The 12,857-nt window shown below is 38.3% G+C and overlaps 1 protein-coding gene across 1 annotated transcript; it reads left to right on the forward strand.

Moving 5' to 3' along the window:
* Positions 1-221: 221 nt before the first annotated feature.
* LOC149839389 (DEAD-box ATP-dependent RNA helicase 3B, chloroplastic-like) lies at positions 222-12,399 on the forward strand. Its single transcript, XM_090002517.1, has 10 exons — positions 222-879; positions 3,064-3,200; positions 3,330-3,744; positions 4,437-4,535; positions 5,696-5,920; positions 6,649-7,026; positions 8,238-8,381; positions 10,120-10,215; positions 11,135-11,397; positions 11,990-12,399. Exons 1-10 carry the CDS (start codon positions 445-447, stop codon positions 12,075-12,077), a joined length of 2,280 nt encoding a protein of 759 aa, XP_089858643.1. The 5' UTR covers positions 222-444; the 3' UTR covers positions 12,078-12,399.
* Positions 12,400-12,857: the final 458 nt, after the last annotated feature.

Consider the following 12,857-nt stretch of genomic DNA (forward strand, 5'->3'; position numbering starts at 1 on the left):
GAACCGTTGACACCACCAGTCGTGGGTTTTAAAAATATCTCAGCTTCCAGCTTGCTCAGCCAAGCAAAAAAAAAAAATCTTATTTTCAACGTTATGGCGATATTTTCCCGTTTTTTTGGTCATTGAATCAAAAGGTTAGGTCTGAATTGGGAAGCAACCAGACATTCAGCACCGCCTGTTGCCAGAGAAAATGCTATCCTTCCGCCTCTTCTCTCTGTATATAAGGAGGGAAAGGGAGAGCGGGGTATCGAGGTGGAAGTTCGGGAGGCCATACGTTGTGCTGGCCTTATCGGCTTCCCTCTTCGCTTTGCTCTGTGCTTCGTGTTTCCCCTCCTTGGGAAAGAATCCCTTCGAAAACGAACGCGAGAAAACCCAAAGGAAACTCTTTTCCACTCCCACAGTGAGAGTGCTCGCTGCCGCCTCTCTTTTTTCCCACCCGGAACGATGGCGTCCATCCTGGGAATTTCCTCGCTGTACCAGACCCTCTCCCTCGACCATTCACGAAGGAGCTCGACTTCATTCCCTTCCGGCGAGAAGCCGCAGCTCGCTTCGCTTTCGTCGTCGAGGAGCTTGAGCCGGGAAGGTTCCGCGGTCTCGTTGTTGCCGAAGGGTTTGAGCGGTCTGCGCCCGTGGCTCGGCTCGGTCTGCTCCGCTATCGCGACGCCGAATTCGGTGCTGAGCGAGGAGGCATTCAAGGGGTTTGGGGGGCTGTCGAGGCAGGGGATTGATGACGAGGACGTGTTCGGGTCGGACATGGGGCTCGAGAGCGGGGGCAAAGGCGGCGGCAAGGACGAGCTCGCTCTTTCCGGTTTAGGGCTGCCGCAACAGCTGGTGGACTCGCTCGCGAAGCGGGGGATTACGCACCTTTTCCCAATTCAGGTTCTTCGTATTTCGGCTCTTTGGTCTGGTTTCTTCTACAGCAAGATTAACTAACTTCTGTCTTATTCTATCTATTCTGAACGCTTCTTTTCATTTCTTCGTACCTTGGTAGTGTTTAGTGAAATGTGAAGTTAAGCTTGGGTATTTAGGTTAAATACTCAGAATGCATAGTTGTATGATTGTTTGTTTAGTTGTTGAGCTAACCAAAACGCGAAACAAGGCATTTTTCGAATTGTAAATGGCGCTTGTCTTAATCTTGAATTCAGTTAGCTGAACGGTTTTTTGTTAATTTCTTGGTGGTGTTTAGTAAAGTGTGATGCTAAGGTTGGGTATTTAGTGAAGTTAAAATACTTAGAATACATGTATGATTGTTTGTTTAGTTGTTGAGCTAACCAAAATGCGAAATGAGGCATTTTTTGAATTGTAAATGACATTTCTCTTAATCCTGAGAGAGAGGTGTGCCACTGCGCGCACCACTCTAAACCAGTCAATCAAATAATTGGATGGTGAAAAAAGGCCTACAGATGTGAAGCTACTTTATTTGTTTGATAAAGGCAGGTTTTGGTTCATATCATTCGATGTGTGAGAAGGATTTTCAAGGGCCTAAAAAAGGAACGACCCACAATCTACCGACATTTCACAACTTAAACAAATCATGATTTTATTTCTAAAAGACATGGTCAAGGTCTGGTTCCTGTCAAACAAACGATGCTTAACACATCTATAGCTATGTCACGAAGACACATTTACAATCCAACACTCAAGACAAGTTCGAGACCTGAGTTTGCAAATCTTTCTGAAAATAGGACACTAGGACATCTTTTTCCAATTTTTAGTCAATAAAATTTTTTGATGTTTTAATGTAAAAACATTTTCATTGAAATATTATTAAAGATGTCCAGTTGTGTCACAAGGGATACGTGGCCAAATGGTGTATCCCTGCAACATAGATCCATATACTGTTGGATCATGCCTTTTTGACAAAAAAACATGACTTTTGAATGTTTATGGAAATTTTGAGCCGATGATTTTCAAGCCTTAAAAAATCCTGCTTATGCATCACAATTAGATGATTCAAGAGCCAGTCACTTTAAAACCAAGCATGTAGGTTACATCTATGAAGTCAGATTAAGAAAAAAACAAAAAACCCATGAAAATCTTGGTTCACACTCTAGTTATATATATAGAATCTGGAATAACACCTCCGCGTGTTCTTTTCTTTTTTTGGACTTTTAGCGGCGGTCCAAGACCGCCGCTAAAGGTCTGGGCAAAAAAAAAAGTGCCGTTGATCAATGCGTGATCAGCGGCGCGCGTTGGTTCGATGAAAGTGTTTGACGTTACACCCTATTCTCTCTCTCTATATATAGGTCACTCATGGAGCACCTATTCCCACTTTTTAGAAACCATAATTTTCATAATTTTTTAGTTTTTCTTTGTTGATCAAACCTTACATATATGAGCTGCATATATTTCTTAGTAGAAAACAAGTTTTGAATCATGTGATTGTGATGTGCAAGTATGTTTTTAAAGATCTTAAAAAATTAATGGCCCACAATGTGCCAAAATTTCATAACTTAAGAAATCCTATTTTCACATTCAAAAAACATAATCCAAGGCACGATTCCTATGAAATAAACTATGTTGAATTCAACTATGAGGTCTGATTGAGAAGATGCAACCTAGACACATGGTTTCTAATAGGTGGCTGTAGGTGCTCCAAAGCACCGTAGCATTATTCTCTCTCTCACTATATATTGACACACACACAAATATTTGGGAGGAAAATTCACGAGAAAGGAAAAGAAAAAAATGATTTTTTATATCTCTTATGATGGTTGAAATATTGACAAATACCTTATAAACATTAGAATCAAGTGTCTTCGTAACAAATTGCAATGCGCTAGATACTTTTTCAATTTGATGATTGTGATTGAATATCTTTAACATTGTTCATGAAAATGTTGGAGAATATCATATCATGAAAAAGTTGGATAATATCATATAATTTGAATTCAACATAATTATGAGGCACTGATGACTTGATTAGATTTTCAATTTGCATACCTTTCTTGACCTTTTGGCTGAGGTCAAATGTAGTATCTGATTTTTATCAGTGTAATATCGGATTTGAATAGATTTGTAGTTTGTACTGATTTGAAATTTTGTATGTTTGTCTATTTCTAGAGAGCTGTCTTAGTCCCTGCACTGGAAGGACGTGACATTATTGCCCGTGCAAAAACTGGGACTGGTAAGACACTGGCCTTCGGTATCCCAATAATTAAACGTTTGACGATAGATGGTGAAGGAAAAGTGCTTACAAGGTATCATTCTTTTGCCTATAACATTTTTGTTCTCGCAATTTCTCTTGATATTCTGATTCTGTGCAAGGGTTGTTCATTGGTTTCAACTTTGAAATAGCTATAGATTCTTAACTTTCTTCTATTTCTCAGACGACCAGGACGTCTTCCTCGAGTTTTGGTTTTGGCACCAACCAGGGAGTTAGCAAAACAAGTAGAAAAGGAAATACAAGAATCAGCGACTTATCTCAAAACTGTTTGTGTTTATGGTGGGGTTTCCTATACTATTCAACAAAATGCTCTTACTCGTGGTGTTGATGTGGTAGTTGGAACCCCAGGCCGCATAATTGATCTTATTAACAGCAACAGCCTTCAGTTGGGAGAAGTTCAGTATTTGGTTCTTGATGAAGCTGACCAAATGCTCGCTGTTGGATTTGAGGAGGATGTAGAGGTTATATTAGATAAGCTTCCATCTGAGAGGCAGAGCATGCTTTTCTCAGCAACAATGCCTGGATGGGTGAAGAAGCTGTCAAGGAAGCATTTGCATGACCCTCTGACAATTGACTTGGTAATATTCCCTTCAGTATTACCTTTTATATTGTTGAAAAGTTCCATCCTTATTCCATCACATGTTCTCACCTTTTTTTTTAGCAAAATAATTTTTTTAGCAAAATGTTTGTTGTAGTTTTGTGGTGAAATTTGAAACCACAAGTCTGTAACTTTTTCTTTTCTTTTCTTTGTTTTCACCTGCTGTGTGCTCTGTGTGAAGACTTAATCATGTGCCTTTCTCTAAATGCAATATAAAATAATTAGTCATGGTTGTGTTATGTATGTGTGTATTTTGAAGGCTATTGGCAAGCCATATTATCTCTAGCAAAAGGGTCTTTGGTTGGAAAGTGATGGAGTTGCTTCCTCCCAATTTGTCTAGTAAAAAAAATTCACTAGATGTGCACATGTCTTCGTGTCTGACATTAGTTATATAACTAGGCGTTTGTGACTGCATTTATATGTAGGCATGCACGTATAAGAGTTAAGTTATGCATGCTATTGGTAACATTATGAAGTTGAAGCAAGTGAATTCTTAGGTACTTCTACTCTGTAATGTAGTGACCTTTTACATGAATTTCACTTAATTCCAGTCTACAATGTGTTCACCTCTGCTCAAGTTTGAGCTACTTTCATTATTTATATATGTTTTCATATTGCTTCAAACATGTGTTGTTGAGAACTCAAATGACACCTTCTTCTTTCTCTATTTAGGTTGGTGATCAGGAAGAGAAGCTGGCAGAAGGAATCAAACTCTATGCAGTGCCAACAACTAGCACTTCAAAGCGTACAATCCTTGGGGATATGATTACGGTATGTGCTGGCTACCCAACTCACCCTCTCACTCCCCCTACAAATACATATGCACACACAACTATCACGATCAGATGTGTAATTAAGACAGCATGTCAATTTTTATTGCTAATAAGTGCATCACACAAAAGGTAAATATTATATGACATGGAATTATATTAATAAAAGCTCATACTTTTTTTACCAAAAGTGTACTTTCTAGGGAACCTGTAAAACTAACTCAATCCTCATAAATATACTGTTTGTCAAAGCTGCAAAAGCCTTGAACTGCCACAAGTCAATATTTTAATGTTTCTTCCTTTAAATCTTACCACCTTTACAGAACTGCCACTAAATGATAATCTGCATGTGCATCTTCAATATGAGATATTAGAAGTTGCTATGATTCAGGTGCACAAAGGTCGGACTTATCTGTGAGGCAGACAGACTTCTGTTTGAGAGTAGCTTCAGATTCTGCGGCATTGGTGCAGGAAAAATGAACTTTGAAGTTTGAACCCATACCAGATTTGTATTAGGAAGACCTCAAACGGAATTGCTGTACTATTAATGCTTCGCAGATGACTTTCTATGCTCTAGACACTATGCAAATGAAAATAAAAAGAACTTGTAGAATTCTGTTACTTTTATCACGTATAGAGCTATGCAGGTGTTGGTTACTTAGCATGTGGATGCATAGCATAAAAGTCAATGTCTGAGAAATTTAATGCATATGTAAAACTATCCCGTGCCTGCTGGTGCATTAAAGCTACTGAGGCATATTTTGTTTATCCAAAAGTTTCCAGAATCTATCAGCACTCTCCTGTTTCTTTTTGCCTGTTTACATCTGTTTCCAGTTTTTAATTGATTCAGTCCTTGCTCTTTTTACAGTACTTTTACTGGCAAAAAACTATTGACCATAAGTATTTTACTTGTGAGATGTGATGTTACCTTTGTTTGTCCAAATTTTACATTTGCATATGTAAGGCCTTGTTTTGTGAATTCCAATATTTAATGGCAAAGGGTTATTCGCCACAGTTTTTCTAGTTAGATGAAATTTTAACTTTGTAGGTCCATATTATGACACCTGATTGATTTCTATTTGTTGAACGATCTGTATTTTTCTACGCTTGTCTTGTATGGTTTTCTTGCTCATTTTTTTTTCGAATTCCCTTTATTTATAGGTATATGCAAAAGGTGAAAAGACCATTGTTTTCACTCAAACAAAACGCGATGCTGATGAGGTATCAATGGTATTAACTAATAGCATAGCTTCTGAAGCATTGCATGGGGATATTTCTCAGTATCAACGTGAAAAAACATTGAATGGATTTCGCCAAGGCAAATTTTCCGTGCTTGTTGCAACAGATGTTGCTGCTCGAGGGCTTGATATTCCCAATGTAGATCTGGTAAGTTGATTCAGTTCTATGTGATCATTCCACAATGTTTGCAGTTGGGTCTCTTAGTATTTCTTTTGTGTGATTGGCACACCTTTTGCTGTTTGTGATTGACAGTTTGTCACCCTTTCTGCTGTAACAGTTTACATCTAATTTTTTACAGGCAATTTTTTTGATAGGCTTTTGCATCTATTTTTACTTAATAATATTTTCCTCATTTTCAAAGAAAGAAAAAGGCATTTTGTCACTATCTTTTGTGTTATAGATTCAAAGCTAATGAACACTATTCATTTTTTCTCTCTAGGAAATTATGAATGGTTAGAATATGTCAACGTAGTTAATTTACTAAACATAACAAGGTTAATATCATAAACTACACAAGCGCCTGTCCGTCATTTCTATTTTTTGTATTTTGCAAAAGACATCCTGCAGTGTTAAGGATCGATTATTGTTCATGAGGTTGACATCTACTTATTTATAGGTTTTTTTGTGTTTTCCTACGGAACTCTTTTTTGCCATCCCTTTTTGCCTGGTATGCTAATATTTTTGCCATTGACTTAATTAGGATTTCCTCTGGAAATTGAGCTCCTTTTCAATTTTGGTTCTTTAACACCCTGAAAAAAATGCAACTAAGCATCAAGCTGCACAAATGTCTATTATGAATTTATGAAATGATCTTCTGTTTTTGGGATACAGATGTATCAATGGACGACAATTGGCTTGTTTTTTGTTTCTTGCAGATTATCCACTACGAACTACCAAATGATCCAGAAACTTTTGTCCATCGTTCTGGCCGCACAGGGCGGGCTGGAAAAGAAGGCGTTGCAATTTTAATGTTTACTAGTAGCCAAAGAAGAACTGTCAAATCTCTTGAGCGTGATGTAGGGTGCAGATTTGAATTTATTAACCCACCTCAGATACAAGAAGTCTTGGAATCATCAGCAGGGCAAGTTGTCTCTACTCTAAATGGCGTGCATCCTGAATCAATAGAGTTCTTTCTTCCAACAGCCCAGAGATTGATTGAAGAAAAAGGAACCAATGCTCTTGCTGCTGCTTTAGCTCACCTGAGTGGTTTCTCTCAGCCTCCCTCATCTCGTTCTCTTATTAGCCATGAGCAGGTAAAGTGTTGGTCATCTGTTATTGTATATTTCTAACTGTTTAAATCTGACACATTTGATGTTTCTTTCTTATAAGACTATTTCTTCATTTTATTCTTATTTAACATGAAAAACGTGTATCTGATTCTAGAATGAAAACATACTGTTCATACAGACTGCAAATGTTTTTTGGTCTGCAAACACTTGTGCCATTTTTATATTTTGGAAATTCAGTCATTCTTTTTAATCCAATGCTCTGCCAGAACCTGGCATGATTGCATCATTCACAACCAATGATATTCACAAAAGGAGGGTTTTTGATGCAGATCAAAGTATCAAACTCTGATTCTTTACCACGTTTTAGTAAAGTTTATTTTTTTAAGGCAAAAACAGGAAAAAAATCATGCACCCCTTATAAGCATCCAGTGAAGAATTTGAGGATGGGATGGTAGTCAAGGAGACGGATCTGCAGAGGTGCAGAGGCTTGAGAGGGATGAGTGGTTGAGAGAGGTGGTAACCTGAGAGAGACTGTCAGATGTCAGTGCTAGTACTTTGAGATGACCTGCCAAATTAGAGTCAATTAGTCTTTTGGAGCGCATGCTTGTAAAACCAATTGATGCATGCAAATAATATGCTATGACTTCCACCAGACAGCCACATGCCAGGGTTATGGTACTCGTTCCATTTGAGTGCGTAACCTATGTAATGCTGTGCTGTTATCTCCTATCTAAGTTAAGATGTTATGTATTCTGTTTCAATTTAGACATTCTGAGAATATTGTATTGGCATTTTTTTTGTGAAACTTCATTTCTGCATCATGTTTTATCAGAAAGTTGCCAACATTGATGCAATAAATGAAATGTACTGCCTATGTCTATAATGCAAAGTCTATTTCATTGGAGCCTTTTTTTTTTTACTTTGGGTAGACAGCTGGGGAATAAGCCCCGTGGGATTTGAACCCGAGACCCTTTGGTTATGATAGTGCAACCTAATTGGAGCAATTGTTGCCATTAGGCTGATTATAAAAATCCTAATTCTAACCATCCATCATGCTCTAGGCCTTCTCGTAGTGACCATTAAAATGAGGAATCTTTTTTATGATGTTGGAAATTTGCTGCTGTAGATGCATTTTCTTTATATATATATATCCCTTTGTGTTCATTTTGACTTCTGCTTAAAAGGAATCAAATATGCTTGTTCTTCTGATTGGCTATTTCATGATTCTGCTGCAGGGGTGGGTGACATTACAGCTGACTCGTGAACCAGGGTTTTCAAGGGGGTACTTCTCTGCAAGATCTGTGACTGGGTTTCTGTCTGATGTTTATTCTTCTGCTGCAGATGAAGTCGGGAAAATTTACTTAGTTGCAGATGAAAGAGTATGTATCCATTCTGCTTTTAGTTGAGATAGATGTGTGTGTTATACAGATTGCATAGGCAACTACCATGGAGAGCACGTGCTGATTAGTTTGTTTTAGGACTAACAGTTCACTGCATATATGTTGTATTATGACTGGCTGACATCTTTTATTAGTAAATTTGCACTTACATCCACTTAATATGGGTCAATAATTCACTCCTATCTATTCATCAGATTGGATATGTTTATGAACAGGAACTCTGGATATGCTTAAGCTTGTTACGTGATTATATCTGAAGTTCTGTTTTCCCATGCAAACTTCTATTGTTATTCCAAAGTTGATTTGTAGGACTGACCCAATAGTAGATTAAGTTTTGGATCTTGACCAATATCAGATCCGTCCTGATAACATATATATCAATTGAGGAAAAACTTCTTTGCTACATGGGGCTCTTAAATGCTTAGTAGGATTTTGTGTGACTGAAAAAAAACACATTAAAATGGTGTTTTAGGTGTTAACCTGTTAAGAAGAAAAAGCCAGGTGGGCACTATGTCTGGATGATGACCTCAACCTGGTTTTCATCGGGGTGTTCTTTTTGTCTTGAATGCTCCTTGCCGGCACAAAGCGACCACCTGCTGCCCTCAATCTGCATAAGCAGGCAACACCTCCCTGTGATTTTGGCCTGCTGGATTCTCTGATTGTAGGCAACCTTCCTGCTTGCCAATGATGACCTCTGGCTACTGATGGCACTTTCCAGCATCTTCCAACACAACTTCCCAATCCCCACACCCTCCTCTCTAGTTTGCTTTGCTCCATTTTCTAGGGTTTCATTAATATAGTGGTTTCAATTAGCGCCTGAAAAGATTTTAGTTGTTGGTGCTAAAAGAAAGGAGCACTCCCAAGTGAATAGCCATATAGTAGCATTTTGGTTGACCCTCTATAAAAAGATGAAATTTAGTGGACTGAAATCTAATTATGTTTATTTGGAGAAAGTATGCATTTCCAGTCGAAGATGGCTTGGAAATTTACGTGAATGATAGCAATACAAGTATTGAATGGTTAGAGCACATTTGTCATGCTTGGTTGCTATTATATGTATGTCGAGTTCAAGTATGATGTTGAAGATACTCGGTCCTTGCATTATAAATTTTGTTCTGAAATGCGTGGGCTTATTGCTGATAAAATGTTGTTAGTGATGGGAAATTGTGGAAGGAGAAAGGAAAGTCAAGTGTTCTAATAACCAAATTGAGTAGCTGATTGAGATTGTCCTAATTTTTGAACCCATGTGCATCCATCAAGCATGTTCAGGTTGGAACTGTTCTAGGATTTTTGAACTATTTGGCATTCTAGACTCCTTTCAAACAAAAAACTAATCAAAAGGTTAGTTGTCTACTCATTTACTGCTTGTCATCCAAACAAGATAACCAGGTTTGGACGGTCTTCAGAAATAGGGGTTTTGTTCCAAACAATACATTACCAAGTTTGCAAATAACCAGGTTAATCTATGGCTCTATGAAGGCTTCTTGGAGAATATGATTATTCTTGTTATCCTGTAGCTTTTTAGGTAGTTACATCTTGGACTTTTAAAAATATTGCCTTATAGTTTGGTTCTCTTTCGATAATATGATTGCCTATGTAAAACTGAATATATTACTGTCGTGAAGTTCTACAGTGTCTTTTTCATTATCAGATGATTTCTGGACTTTTATCGTTCTGAAGCTATTTCTTCTAATCTTGGTAATAATAATGATTCTAGGTTCAAGCGGCAGTTTTTGATATGCCTGAGGAGATTGCTAAAGAGCTTCTGGCTAAGCAGATACCACCAGGAAACACCTTAACCAAGATCACAAAGGTAATAGCTGCTATCAGATAACTGTTTTAACATTTATGTTAAATTTCTTTTGTGTGTCATTCTCCTTATCTCACTGGAATCGATCCATCCTTGCTTTAAATATGTTGCTTCTGTTCATCTATTTAGCCTTTGACTTGTTCCCGGTGCACAATTTTGAAATGCTACAACACAAGATTGTCAATATCCTTTGAGGCACTCTTTCAATAATCACCAGACCATGTTTTGATTCCAAGTTTACTCTGAAAAACATTAACTTCCGTGAGTTCGCATTGATGTTGAGAAAGAGTGTCATAGTAAGTCTTTAGATTCCAGGTGAATGGAAACTTAGGGTTAGTTGGAGTGGATTTGATATGAAACATTATGGGGCTTAAGGTCTCATGCATAGAGGTCTTGAGGTCTTGGGGTCCAGTATAAAAGCTACATTTAGCACCAGTGTTTCTCTTTCCATAGGAAAGGAATTGATTGTGCTATAAAATGCAAATTTTTTCTGCTTTTTTAGTTGATATTTTATTGGATAAGTTCTCCAGTTTGGGACTGCTTTTTCACCTTCATGTACGCTGGTATTCTCCCTAACCTACTAAAAAAACAGTCTTGTGTCTGCTGCTTTTCTTTTCTGCATGAGGGGTTACTGAATGTGTAGTGATCAGGTACAGTGATTATTTAGTAATAGGGAAAATGTCTTAAGAAAGGCTTTCATTATCTAGAATTGAAAAGGAAAAAAAGCTGAGATTAAAGAATTATTTTTTTTAAAAGAGGAGCAATAGAAATTAAAGTATGCTTGTCTATACCATTTTTCTTCCAGGTCTACTTCATTGCCTCAAATGATCAACTCCTTTTGGCATCCATGTGTGTGTGTGTGTGTGTGTCTAGGGCCATGTGTCTGGATATGTTCCTGATTCTTAATTTTGTTCTCTGGTAGTTGCCACCTTTACAAGATGATGCCCCTCCAAGTGACCACTACGGTAGGTTTTCCAACCGGGATAGAGGTTTCCGAGGATCCAGCAGGGGCTCAAGGGTATCCCAGAGGTCGGGTGGTCGGGGATCTTTCTCTGATGATGCGGATAATTTTCGCCGGGGTGGCCAAAATTACAGAACAGGGAGCAGTCGATCTCGAAGTTCAAGAAGCAGTGATGATGATGATTGGCTTATCAGTGGGAGGCGAACAAACCGATCCTCTGACAGGTAATTCTTGCCTTTAGCTTTAATAACATATGTTTATGTTCTTATTTTTCGATGTTATTTCTGACGAGGCACTTCACTAGACATGGTATCTTGGTTATATTTACTTGTCATGTCTTCAACTCTCATTGGTAGCATCTGTTCTGCTCCCTCTTCCGTGTTTTTAATAAAGTTTCTCTCTTTTGGGAAAAGACTCAAGCATGATATAGTCTGTTTGCTACATGAACAAAATATTGTTTTCGTTGGTGCAATTAAAGGGACCAACATTAAGATCAACAGTTAAATAAAGCTGCTGCTTAATTAGTTTTTCAGATGCCAGCTTCATTACTGCCCAGTGATCATTTTGATTTGGATTTGTACTCCCTTGTCAATCATTGATGGCATAGGCAGTAATGAATGACTTCCCGTTCAGCAATATTAAACTTACTAATTTTATATAGAGTGACAAGCCACAGATATGATTGTCAGCCAATGAATTTTGTGAAGACAAAAAAATATAGTTGACATCTTCCTAATCAATAAATCTTGTTGCTTTTTTACATGAGAGAGAGGGAGAGTACAAATTCTGAATATGTTTGTACTTTTTGTTCTGCAGAAGCTTGGGTGGCTTGGGTGGTGCGTGTTTTGCCTGCGGCCGATCAGGACACAGGGCAGCAGATTGTCCGACCAGGCAGAGATACTAGTTTTGGGATTCTACTTGAACAGGTTATATTCTGCCTACTGGTCTCCAATATAATACCTGGGCTTGGTTAGTTGCAATGCCAACGGATTGTGAAGTCTCCAGCAGCATCAGTGGATAGCAGAAAAAGATTACAGATGGTGGCTTATGCGTCAAAACTGCGGCTCGGCCATATACAGTTTTTGGCGTTATGAGAGAGCCTGTTCATATCAAATATCTTGTTTTTGTAGGGGTTGTATGCAAAATGAGACCGTCATTACAACAGATATTTAGCTTAATGAAGTTCAAACCCTTTTTGCTTTAGCACTTCAACCTGCTTTTCATTATGCCTCTGGTTTATGGTATGCATGGATGGATGGATGTCATAATTTTTATGCAGGCCCACAAGTTCTCGGCTCATCTGGTAGATGTGACTAGTGAATGTCACCAAGTTGGCAGGACGTCACAAGTTTGAAGCCCACTGGTGGCATCCCTTGCTGCAAGGTTTAAGGTGGGTGTACTCCTCGGTGGACAGGGAGGACCTCAAGGGTTTTACCAACCGGAGGCCAACCTATGTACAGTGGGTGATTTGTTTCCTTTTTTAACGCGAATTATGATTCAAATGCCGCCTGTTATTTGACTATTCAAATGCGGCCTGTCATTTGACTGCTAAATGGTGATGTTCATTTACCCTCGGAAGAATTTAGCTTACACTAGGAGTCCAAGCCTCCCAATATAACGCTGTGTTGGACTGAACGAGCTTCATCTTGAATTTTAAAGCAGTTAAGCTAATGTTGTTACATTT

This window comes from Nuphar pumila, chromosome 4, assembly GCF_984573655.1.
Source record: "Nuphar pumila chromosome 4, dmNupPumi1.hap1.1, whole genome shotgun sequence".
Classification (NCBI taxonomy): Eukaryota; Viridiplantae; Streptophyta; class Magnoliopsida; order Nymphaeales; family Nymphaeaceae; genus Nuphar; species Nuphar pumila.

Coding starts and splice junctions, on each gene's coding strand:
- LOC149839389 (XM_090002517.1), top strand. CDS start 445: ATGGCGTCCATCCTGGGAATTTCCTCGCTGTACCAGACCCTCTCCCTC. Junction 7,027..8,237: donor CTCTTATTAGCCATGAGCAG/GTAAAGTGTTGG, acceptor ATTCTGCTGCAG/GGGTGGGTGACATTACAGCT. Junction 10,216..11,134: donor CCTTAACCAAGATCACAAAG/GTAATAGCTGCT, acceptor GTTCTCTGGTAG/TTGCCACCTTTACAAGATGA.